The sequence below is a fragment of the Balaenoptera borealis genome (assembly GCF_965194805.1).
Source record: "Balaenoptera borealis genome assembly, chromosome: 16".
NCBI lineage: Eukaryota > Metazoa > Chordata > Mammalia > Artiodactyla > Balaenopteridae > Balaenoptera > Balaenoptera borealis.
In genome coordinates, this window is record NC_138872.1 from 5,072,947 (window position 1) to 5,087,680 (window position 14,734).

The 14,734-nt window shown below is 45.1% G+C and overlaps 1 protein-coding gene across 1 annotated transcript in view; it reads left to right on the forward strand.

Moving 5' to 3' along the window:
• Nucleotides 1-14,602, forward strand: part of LOC309612971 (serine/threonine-protein phosphatase 4 regulatory subunit 1-like) — a gene marked incomplete at its 5' end in the record, with an annotated part of 71,905 nt that extends 57,303 nt beyond the window's left edge. Inside the window, 9 exon segments of the mRNA XM_082359342.1 lie at nucleotides 1,685-1,780; nucleotides 2,644-2,829; nucleotides 3,090-3,152; nucleotides 3,156-3,251; nucleotides 4,446-4,546; nucleotides 6,714-6,834; nucleotides 7,660-7,794; nucleotides 10,177-10,318; nucleotides 11,467-14,602. Coding sequence (XP_082215468.1) covers nucleotides 1,685-1,780; nucleotides 2,644-2,829; nucleotides 3,090-3,152; nucleotides 3,156-3,251; nucleotides 4,446-4,546; nucleotides 6,714-6,834; nucleotides 7,660-7,794; nucleotides 10,177-10,318; nucleotides 11,467-11,624 — 1,098 coding nt within the window. The 3' untranslated portion in view covers nucleotides 11,625-14,602.
• Nucleotides 14,603-14,734: the final 132 nt, after the last annotated feature.

Consider the following 14,734-nt stretch of genomic DNA (forward strand, 5'->3'; position numbering starts at 1 on the left):
ATCCTGTTTTGCTGATTTGCTTCAAAAAATAGGCAAGAAAGCTCACGTTGTTACCTTTGTTACCTGGAGTATAAAAATCACCTGTGTTAAGTGGAAAGGCGTGGTCACGTTTACCTTGGTGGGAGACGTGATGGTGTTCGGGCTTCTTTGTCATATACAGAAGCGAAAAAGGAGAAGGGAGAACAGGTTCCTCCAAGTTGGCTGTCTTGAGTGAAGGATCTTAAAAGGGCCTGTACAGTTGGGCTTTTGGTTTATGGCGAGGGATGTCAGGGCTCTTGAATTTGACTCTTAGGTTCCTAAGGGATCAGTCAGGATGCTTCTAGTTGCAAAAGAAGGAAAAAGAAACAAAAAAACTCAGAGCTTAAGCAATGAGGACAGAAGAGGAGGTGAGGCTGGGAGGCTGGTCACCCTCGGCCCTTGCGTTGACCTTGGCCCAGCTCCCACTCCGCCATCTTCGTGCACCAACTGGGTCCCGAGATGCCCAGGGGAAGGTGGGGCCTGTTTTTTCCCACTTGTCTCTTTTGGCTGCCAGGTGGTTTTCTGGGGAAATGACCTCCCAATTCCTTCTGGGGTTGCCTTGACTTGGGGTGGTTTACTTAAACCTTAACTTGGCTCCTGGAATAAGTGCTGTATGTAACTATGGCACTAAAGACTCTGGAATAAAATTAATTCCTAGAAGAAGAATAACGATTTATTATTTATTAAGCTATATGAATTTATGAACTTGGAAAAATTGGGGTCTTAGGTCATCATACCAAAATATTTCTGTTTTATCATGTCCTCTGTTAAAATAAGCAGTACATTTCAGTGAAAACCTTGGGCATTGAAGGTTCTGGTAGTGTGCCTCAGAGCAAATGAAGCGTCTATTGGTGTATTAATCGACTTTCCCGGATCATATATTGAGCTGATTTGTCAGAATCCATTAAGCTGGTAGACAGTATGACATTTCAAGTGCAAGTAGGAAAATCCATGTTATGGTTGAAGGAGAAGGTCAGGTCCATCTCAGTTAATGTTAATCAACGACCAGAGACCAATATGTCACCGCTGGATGGCCCTGCTCATTTTAATTGTTAACCTAATGTAAAGGTTCATCAGCAAACATTAGCGGTATTTGTACATGTGAAAACTGAGAACAGTTTTCTAAGTAAATACCCATTCATCAGCCACATCTTTTCACTCAGATTAAATGGGTCCCCCCAACCCGCCGCCTCTCCATCCTCTGTCTGGAGTCCAGAGCGCTGTACTCTCTCGTCCCTGAGAAATGCTGGAGGCGCTCTTCACCATTTCTTGCAGACCTCGCCCTGCCTTCTGGAGTGGCCTCTGCTTTAAACATGCGACCCTTACCTAAGGGCATCAGCTAACCACACCGGGGACCCTGGGGCCTAAAGAAGGGTAAATACAGACTCGAGTTGTTGGTACTCACTAGCAAGAGCCTGTCTTTTGTAAGGGCCTCAAGCAGTCTTGAAATTAAAATGCACTTGAAATGACTGACCTGTACGGTATCATGTACAACTGTGCAAATGTATTTTTTCACATCTGGAGGGATACCATTGACTTCAGGGGAGCTCTGGTCTTGGTCTGCAGAAGTCATTTTTGGCCTTGAAAGAGGATTCTTTGAAGGGGGAGTGGTAGGACAGCTTCCTTCTTTGGGCTACATTGGTAATGTGCCCGATCAACTCTGCAGGGTCCAGGCGAACCTGGCAGTGGAACCAGTGACCGCTTGGAGACTGACCAGAGGCATGGCTGCAGCCCACTTGAAGAGGATAAATCTAAATTACAGGTTCATTCCTTGAAAAGAAAAGCAACTCAAAACTACATTTTCTGGAAGTTAAATTTAAGAACGGCTGCTGGAACCGAATGTTTTTCTTCCCTCGATATTAATGACATAATCTGTGTGCTGATACTTCCTCTCCAACTTAAAAAAAGTAAATTCTCAAGTGTTGTTTAAAGTCTCCTGAACAATCTCGAAGGTATTTTAATAAAGCAAATCTAATACGAGAAAAGAATTTGGCATGTATACATTAATATTTAGTGTCTGTTTATCCAAGCCATTTAGCTCCTTTTTTGTCTGAAAAGTTTTCGACAGCTTCCTTTGTTGAACTGTGTTTGGTTTTGTTCTGTCTTGCGGATTAGCTTCTAGTGCTATGGAAGTTCTGGGAAAGGTTTTTCGTTATTGTATCCCCTTGTCCTTGCAGAGCAAAAGGTAAGTGGGTGATGTCTTATGAAGGCAGTATCCCATCAGTTGGAAAAAGGTAGCAGTGAGCAGAGTGTCGGGGCTCTGGCCACAGGTGCTGGGGGCAGTTACTGAGAAGAGAGGACCTAATTTGCATCCTCCAGAGCCGCGTGTACCAGACCAGCCAAACGCTGATATTCCAGACTGCGCTCTGTGATATCCAGTGTTGGACCAGTTTAGAAAAGATGAGCGGGGCCACTGCTCATTAACTTTAGACCAAGCTGAAAACTCACTACATGCCGAACAAGAAGATCGTGCGATCCAGAGCCCCGAGCTTCGGGAAGGCCTCTTGTTCCTCTTATACTCCCGCTTTGCTGTTTTCACCTCCAAGTTCCAATGTCCTCGTCTTTCGTGAGTGTTCTCCTTCTCTACTGCAAGCATGATGGTTCCCTTTCTCTCCTGTTTCCCAGGATATAATACCTCAGCCCCTGCTAGATCAGTACGTGTCCATGACCGACCCAGCTCGAGCCCAGACTGTCAATACCGACATAGCCAAACACTGTGCCTACAGCCTCCCGGGGGTGGCGCTGACCCTGGGCAGGCAGAATTGGCACTGCCTGAAAGATACGTGCGAGACGCTGGCTTCCGACGTGCAGGTAAAAGGAGCCTTTTCAGGGGCAGGCACAGAATAGGATGGGTCATCTAATTAGGCAGAAAGGGAAGCTGCGGCAAGGCTGCTCGCTGAGCTGTATTTTATGTGGCCGCCATTGGCTTGTTTACTGGTCTCTGATGAAATGAAGCTTTAAGTGGTCAACCCCTGGCAGTATCAGTTTGGCTCCACAAATGCCACTTACGCTCTTGATAACGCTGAATTATGCTTGCCCTTTGTGGTCCGTATGTCTCTGCGCACCCCCAGTGGAAGGTCCTTCGGACCCTAGCCTTCTCCATCCACGAGCTGGCTGTGATCCTTGGGGATCAGTGAACGACTGCCGACCTGCTGCCCATCTTCAATGGATTTTTAAAGGACCTGGATGAAGTACGAATAGGAGTTCTGAAACACCTGTATGACTTTCTAAAGGTAGGAAGAAGGATTAAAACAAAAACATCTCCCCTCTTCAATACAATTTTTATAGATTTATTTGGCTGCGTCGGGTCTTAGTTGCGGCACACGGGATCTTTCTTTGCGGCGTGCGGGCTCTTTGTTGCAGTGCCCGGGCTTCTCTAGTTGTGGCACGTGGGCTCCAGAGTGCGTGGGCTCAGTAGTTGTGGCGTGTGGGCTTAGTTGCCCTGCGCGTGTGAGATCTTAGTTCCCCGACCAGGGATCGAATCCGCGTCTCCTGCGCTTGAAGGTGGATTCTTAACCACTGGATGACCAGGGAAGTCCCAATACAATTTTTTCAAACCCTGGATATGTAAAGTATCAGTGGAAAAAAAACCAGAAACAGCTGTCTGGGTTTCTTCAGTTGAAGCATATCATCCAAAATCTTAAAGTGGGCATTCTTTCAGTGATGGGTAAATATTTTTATCTTTCCTCCTAATCTTCCTGCCCCTTAGAGTTCTGATTGCATGGAGGATGGTAGACAGATGGCCCAGCACACTCTGAGAAAGAAGGAACCGGGCTCCCGGGTGGCGTGTGACTTGCCCGGGGTCACCTAAGGGAAGAGCCCAGCTGAAATCCAATCTCAGTTCTGCATGAAGGGCTCTTTCTTGCAAGATGTTGCAGCTTCCCTTCTTGCCTTCCCCCCCCCCCCGCCCGCCCCTCCCCCCGCCCCAGAGGAATGATGAGCGTAAAACTAAGAGTTTAAAAATGACCTAGAGAAACTAATTACTCGCGTCCACATGACCAGGAGCTGCCCTTGACGGAGTCTGGTGCATGCCGCACCGCTGGAGATTTTCCTGTCTGGTGCAGGAGCACACGAGCAGTGCCGCCTCCCTGGGAAGCAGCCGGGGCATTATCTTCCGAGCACACACATGCTTGGTTTTTTTTCAGGCAGGAAATTGTGAAAGAAGGATGAGTAGGGGGCGTGTAGAAACACACAAGCACATACACGAACCAGGGGAGAAAGGTTGGAAGCAGTCAGGGATGCGTTGGACGTCTGTTAACAGCAAAGCTAATTCACAGCCACACTGGGTAATGGAGTACAAGGCGTCAGGGAAATGCACAGTTCTGGCCGGTGACAAATGTATAATCTGAAGTATAATAAAGCAGTCTATTTGGGGACATTTTGAAGGATTATGTATTTTTACTTACATATACATTTTTAAAAAATAGTTGCTTCATGAAGACAAGAGGAGAGAATATCTTTATCAGCTTCAAGAATTTGTAGTGACCGATAACAGCAGGAATTGGAGGTTTCGATACGGATTGGCAGAGTAAGTAAAGCCTGGTTGGGGTTATGAGAAGGCAAGTTAGACGGAATAATTCTTCATTTCCCTACCTTATAATTGATTTCTAAAGTAGCAGTAGGAGTGTTCTTTTGGATAAAGAGATTATGTTTTTATTAAGGGATAAACTGAATTCCAAAGCTCTAAGTTACAAATACCACAGTCTCTGGGGAGACATTCATTTTCAGAGGCAGGCGGGGCGAGAGTCACTTTGGAATTAGAGCGTCGTGCTGTTCTGTAAGCCAATTTATTCGGACCCAATGAAAGATGAATCACCCGCTCTTCAATATTTTCCTATTAATCGGAGCAGTTTTTGCCAAAGCTTTCTTGAACATTCTGAGTGTAGCCCTCTGTGTAAGGGCACAGCGCAGTTTATACACTTCAGCCACTAAGGAAAATTATGTTACAGTGAGAGATATGAAAAGGTCTAACCCAGATGAAGCGATTATTTAATAAAAACGTCCCCCAAGGTGGCTCAGATCTGTACATCATTTTGTGTGTGAAGGAGTTATTTAATTCCCCATTTTGTGCCAGCAGGAGGAATGTTCAAGGTTTTAGTGATTCTAAAAGAGTGAAAGTGTCACTTTAAATAATTCTCCATCCCGAGGTGTATAATGTGCTTTCCGCAGTATTGAGTGGATTTGTTTGTGGTGTTGTTGTTTGGGTTTTAGTTTTCACCTTGTCGAGATTTATTTCAGTATCTCTAGTTTTCATTTTTCTTGCCCTCAACTGGCAATCTCTCAAATAATTGTCTTCCCTGTAGAAATCCATCAGGCTTTTGCGGCTATTCAGGTTATGATTTGGCCAATGCCAGGAGCAAACTAAAAGATTTCCTCTTTGCTGTGATCCTTAATCATTATGCTTAATTTGAGAGATTGAGGTTTCAGTCATTATGCCATGTTCCCGGCGTATATTCTCAGAGAACCGAGGAAAAAAACAGGCCCACGTTTTTTCCATGAAAGCATAGCGCCCTCTAGCGGCTGAGTGTGGGAACTCGGCGAGGTCCGTCTCGGCCCGGGCTGACCTGCTTCCCGGGGATGGGGATGGGGTCGGGGCCGGGGATGGGGATGGGGTCGGGGACTGGGGACCCCGGGATGGGGTTGGGGCCGGAGACAGGGGATGGAGTCGGGGCTGGGGACCGGCTGACCGGCTTCCCGGGACCGGGACCAGCGACGGGGACGGTGTGGAGCCAGAGCCGGAGCCGGTGCCGGCTGCTGTGACCTGCTTCCCGGGGCCGAGCCGGGCCGGGCCGGGCCGTCTCGGCTCGGCTCGGCTCGGCTCGGCTCAGCTCGCTTCGCCCGACGGCGTTATCTCCGAGCGCGGGCTATCTAACTAACATCTCTGCGGTGGTTATTGAAGCCAAAGCCACTGATATGAATTCTGTGCTTCCATGCCCACGATATTGGTATCATTTTTCTGAAAACAGTGCTTTTTGATATGAAAGTATTCACCGGCACTCCTGGCTTTTGATTCTAGCTTCCTTCCAATCTCTTTTTCATTTCCTTTCTTTGCCAGTGTGGAAATAATGCCATTTATTTTCATACCCTTCTCCCCTTCCCCATTTAGAAAACAGTGAAAGCTTTGGTAGTAGGTTTTTCCCACCAGCCATCTTATGAATTTTTCCCTGGGAGTAAAGAGCTCGTGCTCCCGTTCTCTCCAGGTGGACCTTGTTGGATTGAAAAAGGCTCGTGAACAGTGCGTGAGCCGGCCAGCAAAAGCAGAAAATTTAATTTGCAGCTTCAGGAACACTGTGGAGACAGTGAAATCTCATTTGTTTTCCCTTGATCTGTTGATCTTTGGGAACTTCAGCGTCCTGGCTATTTTTATGTTATCTGATTTTTAAAGTTTTATGTGCTTTTGAACTGATAACCTAAAGTTGAAATATTAAATCCCTATTCATAAATTTCTCAGCCTCTGTTTTACAAAGTTTAATTTATTTCCTTTCTGTTTGATTTGTGTGTGAGAGAGAGATGAAGAATTAAGATTTTTTCCCCCCAATTTTCTTTGCGTGGCCATTTTCACTCAGCTTTCTGCTTCCGTTGATCTCCCAGCCTGGCTATTTTTATCTATAAAATGAAATGAGAATAAAGAGAGGTTGATAATGTGTTTTTCACCCCAAAACAATTTCTTTCTTTCTTTTTTTTTTAAATTTCAGACAGCTGATACTGATTTTGGAACTCTATAATCCTAATGATGTTTATGATTATTTAGTGCATATTGCCTTAAAGTTGTGCGCAGATAAAGTTTCTGAAGTTCGGTGGATCTCCTTCAAGCTAGTAAGGAATCATGACCTTTTCTGTTTATGATTTTTAGAAAAAGGAATATTTATGTTTCTTCCATTTTAACTTCTTTATTTTTTTCTGGGCTTAATTTGTCCATTTACCCATGAAAGCAACTTTTAAGTTTTGAAATTAGGAACTGTATTATAGTTTTATCAATATGTAAGATAGCTCTTTTGTTAAGCAGTATGCTTGAGAGATGAAAATTGTGGATAAATCACCTTATGTATGAAACTCTTTAAACAATGGCTTAGTGTTTCTTTTCAACACAGATTGGGTTGACTCTCCAGCACTGTTTTGTAGAAAAGTAGTTAGTGAGCAAAAACTCCAGCAAAGAAAAGCCGATCCTGTTTTATGTGGGCTTATACCAGCTGAATACTGAGGAAAAAAAAATCTCATTTGAAAATATTTACTAAGGTACTCTGATGGTGCTAAAATTTTATAAAAATGACATGTTCTGAAAGGTAATGATTTAGTTGTTATGCAAGGGGACATTTTCTAAAATTTGGAATCTTAAGATTAATAATGTATTTTTCTAACACCAGTCCCTTCTTACATTTCATTTTTATGAAGGGTTTTATGGGTGTGAGTGTGTGTGTGTGTGTGTGTGTGTGTGTGTGTGTGTATATCACCATATATTTAAACATCTTTTTTCCTCTGTGTTCTAATGATCACTGTGACAAAAATGACTTTCTCCCGTGCTTATAAATTCGTTTTAAAGGTGGAAGGGTGCATCAAAATGTCTAGTTTCCATGTAGAGTAGTATTCATAATTCAAGTAGATGACAGCATTCTAAATTCGCTCTCCTAATATTTTTCACAGGTTGTAGCAATTCTGCAGAAGTTCTATTCCAACAGTGAAAGTGCGGTGGGGTTAAATTTCATCAATGAACTCATCCTAAGGTTCCGGCACTGTTCTAAGTGGGTCGGAAGGCACGCGTTTGCTTTCATTTGTCAGGTTAGCAGGGCCTGGGGGGAGCATCTACCCTGCACGTATGTTTGCCGTGTGATATCAACACACAGCACCAGGCAAAGGATCTCAGCCCCGGAGGACTAGCCAGGAACCTGGGGAGCAAGTTGGGGAGCAGCGGCCCGAACCCCCTTATCTCGCAGGGGACGGTGACCACCCAGCTTGGCAAAGGGACTTGCGCAGGGCACCCAGCCCTTCTGTGCACTCATCCCGTGGGTGGTGACTGAGCACCTACTGTGTGCCAGGCCCGCTCTAGACGCCGGAGACGGAACAGGAGCGACCTTCTGCCCTCCGGCACTTTCCATCCAGGGAGCTGGGGGCCCGGCCCAGACCTTGCTGCCGTCATGTCCGGTCCAGGGCGGCTCATCACTGCACCCACCGCAGTAGGGAAGGAGGAAGGTGGCATGAGGAGCACAGCAGTAGGGCAGCTCGGAGACCGTTTCATCCCTTTCAGGTGAAGGTCAACTCCTCAGGTCACCCTCTCTACTTAGCATCTCGGAAATGAGGGCGTGATTTATGTTTGGCTGGGGAGGATGGCTGACGTTTTTGATCGCCTCTGTGTGCCGGGCATCTCATCCTACATCTGTTCCTAGTAGTAAGGTCTGCCAGGTGTTGAGCTCGGTGCACCCATGTACTTTTAGACCAGTCTTTTTTAGCTGAAGGAGTTGAAGCCCAGAGAGGTTAGGTAACTTGCTCAAGATCACCCAGGAAGCGTAAAGCCATGATTTTCTTTCTGCTAAAGTGTTAGTTTAACAGTTTTAACTTTTCCTCATGCACACGGTCTATCATATACAAAGGTAGAGGGAACAGTAGAATGAACCTGCATGTACCTGTCACCCGGCTTTGTCAGTAATACAGTAAAGCTGTGATCTGGCTCTACCTGACCCCCAGCCCCACAGCCCCCTTTCCCTCCCCCGGAACCACCCGGCCTCCCTACTGAAGAACTCACCAGGGCCCCCTGTAGGCCTGCAGGAGTATCACAGGGGTACTTTGGCCATCTACTTGCAGAAGGGCAGTGGGGGGCAGGGTAAGTGCCAAAGTCACAAACCACAGGCCTGATACCACAGACTTTTATGAAGAAGTCAGTGCTGCCCATTATTTTGTAGAGAAAGGGTAAATGAGATATTTTTGCTTTTATTTTTAAATTCTTTTTTCTGAGATTTAGACAGTCCGCGATGAAACAGAAGGAAAAGGCACCAACTAATTTTGTTCAAGAAAAATCCGTTTTTTGGTGTGCCTTCATTAAAGATTTAGAAAACCTACAATAACACAAACAAAAGGAAAGTGGCCTCAGCCAAGAGAACCTCCCAGTGGGCACATGGATTACTATTTAAATGCAGGGAGAGGTCGTAACCTGGAGGTTAGCGGGGCCGACTTTGGAGTCAAAACCTGTTACTTTGAAGCCTGAGTCTACTGCTTCCCTGCTGGGTGGCCTTGGGCAAAGCACCCTCTCTGCACGGCCTTTCCGTGTTCTGTGAAATGGAGTTCCTGTGGCACGGGCCTGCCTCCTGGTGCGGCCCTGAGGCTTTAGTGAGCTGATGCATCTGAGTAACCGAGCACGGTGCCAGGAACCTGGAAGGCACTTAGTACATGTCAGCTGCTGTTGTTACCCTGTAGTGGGAAGAGCTACAGGATTTAGAATCCACATTCCTGCCTTGGAATCTCCACCTTGCTGCTGCCTGTGGGTCTTGAGCCTTTGGGTATGACCACAACATTGGACTCACCTGTAAAACTAGGCTCAGTCTGATTTCCATGGCTGGCTATGAGAATGAAATGGGAGAATCCACGTACGACTCTTTGTAAGTAGAGCAGCAGTAAATGCTACTTGTTCACAGAGGGCCGGGCACTGAATTGGGGTCTGGGATTTTGCTGTCATGTGATAGGTGTGGCCCCTGCCCTCAAAGCCTGAGCTCTGGTGAGTAACAGGGGTGAAGGTTCCCAACCCTTGTTGGCGGGCGCTACGCTAGCCTTTGCAAAAATGATCTGCCATCCCCATTGCTACTCCATGGTACAGGTGAGGAAACCGAGGCCCGGAAAGGTGAAGCCACTTACTCATGGCCACGAAGCTAGAAGTGACCAGGTTAGGTTTTGAACCTGGACCTGTCTGACTCCAAAGCCTTTGCCTCCCCCACCAAATATTGCCTCACTTGTACCCCAGTGCTTGGTAATGAATTATAAAAGTGCTAACTATGTTTCTAACCAAATTCGGTGGTTGAGATTTTAAAATTCAGACACACACAGACACTCCTCAGACCAAAAGATCCTGAAATTACTTCTTTGGAATTACAGAAGTGTATGTTTTTAGAAAAACCGTGCTGGTCACTATTGAAAAAGGTCCGTCTTTTGGCTCTGGCTTTCTCTTCATCACAGGCAGTGGTGAGCGAGGAGTGTATCCCTGTGGACCAGTTTGTTGAACACTTACTCCCCAGCCTTTTAAGCCTTGCATCAGATCCTGTGCCAAATGTAAGGGTTTTGCTCGCCGAAGCTCTAAGACAGACACTGTTGGAAAAGGGTACGTGGACCATTTTTCTGAGCTTACGGGTTTTTAAAAAAATTATTTATTTATTTATTTATTTATTTTTGGCTGTGTTGGGTCTTCATTTCTGTGCGAGGGCTTTCTCTAGTTGTGGCAAGCGGGGGCCACTCTACATTGCGGTGCGCGGGCCTCTCACTATCGCGGCCTCTCTTGTTGCGGAGCACAGGCTCCAGACGCGCAGGCTCAGTAATTGTGGCTCACGGGCCCAGCTGCTCTGCGGCATGTGGGATCTTCCCAGACCAGGGCACGAACCTGTGTCCCCTGCATCGGCAGGCAGATTCTCAACCACTGCGCCACCAGGGAAGCCCGAGCTTATGGATTTTAAACTTCATCAGGCAGCAGCTAAATCTCCTCTTTAGGGAATTGTGGCAAATTGTGTGGTAGCGTACTTCAGATCTATTATATAAATTGATATGTTAATTTTTATGCATAAACTATGTTATTTATAAAATGACTAAGAATTAAGATAGCTCAGTTTTATATTTAATAAACATGCTGAAATGCAAGATATTACATAGTCTTCTAGAAATGAGGGAAGCTTTTATAAACTTCAAGTTATGACAGAGACAGATTATGAAAGGTAGTCAATTTAAGCATTAACTATGGTTAGGTTTTAATGGTATTAATTTTGTAGTCAGTCAGAAAAAGTTTATACCCCAACCTAGTCAGTTATTTTAAACCTGAACAGGACTTAATATAAGACTGTGTCCCTTGGATAGTTGACTTCTACACCACATATTCAGGAGAACAGCTTAACTCCCGCCCTGCATATCCCTCTGTTGCCACTTCCCTCCCATCCTCCACCCCATCTGGCCAGCAACCTGCTCCCCCCTTCCTGTGTTCTATGTTGCCAATTCTTTTGTACTGGAGGGAAGAAAAGATAATATTAAAAGATTTTTAGTTATAGTTGAAAAAATATGCATGCCTATTCTTAGAAGTTTGTCTTTAAAATTTAGGAAATACCCTTTGATTCAAGCAATTTTATCATTTTAAAGGACTTACTCTATGAAAAATGGTTTATTGTCCTGAGACGTGGTTTAAAAAAAAAAAAACCCAAACCAGAGTATGTTTTTGAACACAGTTCTCGGCACATGTGATTTAGTTTCATGGTTTTCTCTCTTTAGTGTATTTTAGAAATGCCGGTAACCCTCATCTTGAAGTCTTTGAAGAGACTGTCTTAGCTTTGCAGTCCGACTGGGACCAAGATGTTTCGTTTTTTACCACCCTAGAACCAAAGCGGCGGAATAGTATAGACACTACCATGCTAGAAAACCAGAATTAACCAGTCTGCGATCACTCACAATCTGGTCATTTCATGTGTGGCATATGCTGCTCACCATTCCTTGAAGGGGAACTGATTGTATCGTACCTGCCCAGGGAGGAAAGATTTCTGAAACTCTGATGTTGTGTGCTCAAATGACCCCTTTCCCATCTGCACTCACAGGAACTTCTGCTGGGACAGGCAGGAGCCCCAGGTGGCCTGGCCTGTGCTGCGCTTCTGTGCCCCTACCTGCCTGATCAGGAAATCTGTGAAAAGGCTGTAGAACCAGGTGGCTCACGGAGGGGGCGGGGGGGGGGACCTCCATGGCATCAGACTGCCTGTGAGCGGTTTGTTTTCTCTATTACAGACTATATTATTTAACCCCCAGCCAACACCTCCACCCCAAAAATAAAGTACGTTATTAGAAGCTTTTAAGTCTTTGATAGACTTGTATATTTGGCTTCCCTCATGCTTTCCTATAAAATATAGTTTATGGTATTATATTTTATTTTTAACTGAAATACTGTACATATGTAAATAACTCTTGACAGGAAGAAAATATATTAATGTAAGATTAGCCTCCTATCAGTGAACAGAACAAATACATCATTTAAATTTATGCTCCACTTTGAGTTGCTGCAAATATAGCCCAATGTGTTTACTTTTGAAAAATTTGATAGTTAAAGAAATCTACTAACGACTGATTTATGGCCATCTTTCTAATATCGTACTTTTGTTGTAAACTGTACTCGGAACTTTTCCTCAAGCACTCACCCCCTCCTCTTCTTGCGGGAACTGTTTCCATAGAGATAGGTACTGGCCTTTGATAAAGGCATAAAGCAGAAAGATTTTCATTCTTATATGGATATATTATCATTTGTTTAAGAACTTGGGGGTGGGGGGAAATTGATCACTGAGATGCATGGATATTGACTTTATATCTGATGCTTTAGAATCTTAACAAAAAATAGGAAATCATAGTTCTGATCACTCTATATAGTTGGCCACAAATACCAGTGATTTGGGAGGTTAAATTATGATACTCTTCAAATCTAAGTACACAGAACTTAGATTTCGTGCTTTTAAAATGTAGACTAAGAGAATTAGAATTTAAACAGGTTTTGCATTAATTAATAACTCAAGGCTCTATAGACAGTTGATTAAATTCTGCACACATGTATGCTGAAGTTATTTTTCTTGTTTATATTTTTATCTTCTCAAAGGCAAGCATAAGGGAAGGAAAGAGCAGCCCATTCGGGGTCCAAGAGCTAGCTGCAAAGGGCACGCTAGCTGTTTCCATTCTTCCCTTGGACTTTTTTCTTATCTTTCTTTTCTTTTTTTTTTAAAGATAAAATTTCTGGAGCTATATATTGAATTTCCTGGTATACAGGATGTTTTCCCCTCCCCCAAATTCCACTGGGCTGACTCTTTAAAAAGAAAGGAAGGAATCTATACCGTGCCAAAGAAAATAAGGCACATGTATGAGAATTTCACATTGCAACCCAGGATAGCATTTTGACAACTTCAGCAAAGAGTGAGTTAATACATTGGAGACTACATATTAAGAAAGAAAGAAAAAAAAAATCAATCTATCTTGTATTTAGTACTTGCCTAAAGTAAATAGATGGAGGTATTGTTTTGCTTCAGTAACCAGCAATTTTTAATTTTTCTTTATCGCCTAGAAATTGAGATTATCGTGTTGTTAAAGTCTGTTGATCTAGCAGCAAGTAGAATTACTCAACTGGAATCTTGTATTCTGTGCAGAGCTTCATCTTCCGTTAAGGAAAAAAAAAAGTCAGTTGGTGTTGTGATGTGTAGGATTTGCCTGCTGAGTCAGATGTGCTGGTAGAGATTTGTTGAGACTCTTTGGTAAATAATCTAACCTTAAAATGTTCAGTTTATGTGTTAAAATTCTTCTATAATTTAATATGAATGCCTTTCCAGTGGAAAGCTATTTTTATGACTAACTTCTTTGCAAAAAGTATGTTGAAAGCTTGCATTTTATTCTTCTTTGGTAACAACTGAGATTTTTCTAAGCTTGTTCTGGTTGCCCTCGCTGTTCTCTCCTGTAGCTTCTCCATCAGTTTAGGTCTTCACGTATTAATTGTTCTTAGGTGCAGTGTTGAGTGTCTGATTTGACCACTGAAGGTAAGCTTCCTGTTTTCTTGAGCACTCTGCCTCCTCCGGTGAATTAATGGAAAAGCACGAGATAGTTTCTCACAGGTACAGCTGCCTTGAGAGGCATCTCAACAGTAGGACCATCTCAGCTTTTCCCCACGTGGACATTTCCTCCTTGCTAAGTGTTTTCATTAGCACCTTTCTCACTTCAAGAATTCGAGAACGTTTTCAACATGGACGGATTTTGATGTAGCTTTGCAAATTTTCAGGAAGGTCTGTCTCCCACTTCCGGAGGGGCCAAGTATCAGGTTTTTTCACTATCAAGTTGGGCCCAGATGGGCTTGAAAGGGGTCATATTTCTGCAATGTTGGTTTTTTCCTTCATGCTAAGAAATAACGATTTTTAAGCATGGCTTAAAGTCTGCACTTTACCACCCTCTGTAGACGACGCATGCAAAGATGATTTAGAGCGTTATTCACGCATAATTCCTACAGGTAGTTGGCCCCGAATTGTGCAATGATTGTATTTTAAACAGACATGGAGAGGAGGTCACAGTTGCCTAACAACGGCCATGAGCCGCCTCGTCTTCCAGGTTCAAGGCACTGACGGCGAGAGCAGCTCGGAAGCGGCGAGGAGGAGTCGGGGATGCGGCCGTGCTGGGTCTGCGGGGCGCGCGGCCTCGGCCAGGCCTCTGGATGGATCTCAGTACAGCCTCCCGGTGTTTTAGAAGCGCCCGGGCCCTTTCGCCTTATCGCAGACGCGTCACCCGCGTCCACGTGGAGCCCCGCCTTGGTTAACGGCGAGCCCGTCGGCCCACTGAGGGCCCTGGGGGCTCGGCCGTCCCGGAGGGGCCTCCGCGGCGGGGACGGCGATGCCGGGCGGCCGGGACCGGGCGGCGGCGGCGGCGGCGGCGGCGGCGAGGCCGCCGGGGGGCGCCCTTCCCCCCGGACCCCGCTGCGGGCCGGCCGGCCGGGCGGGGAGCAGACTCGGCCGTTCCGCGGCCCCTCCCCGCG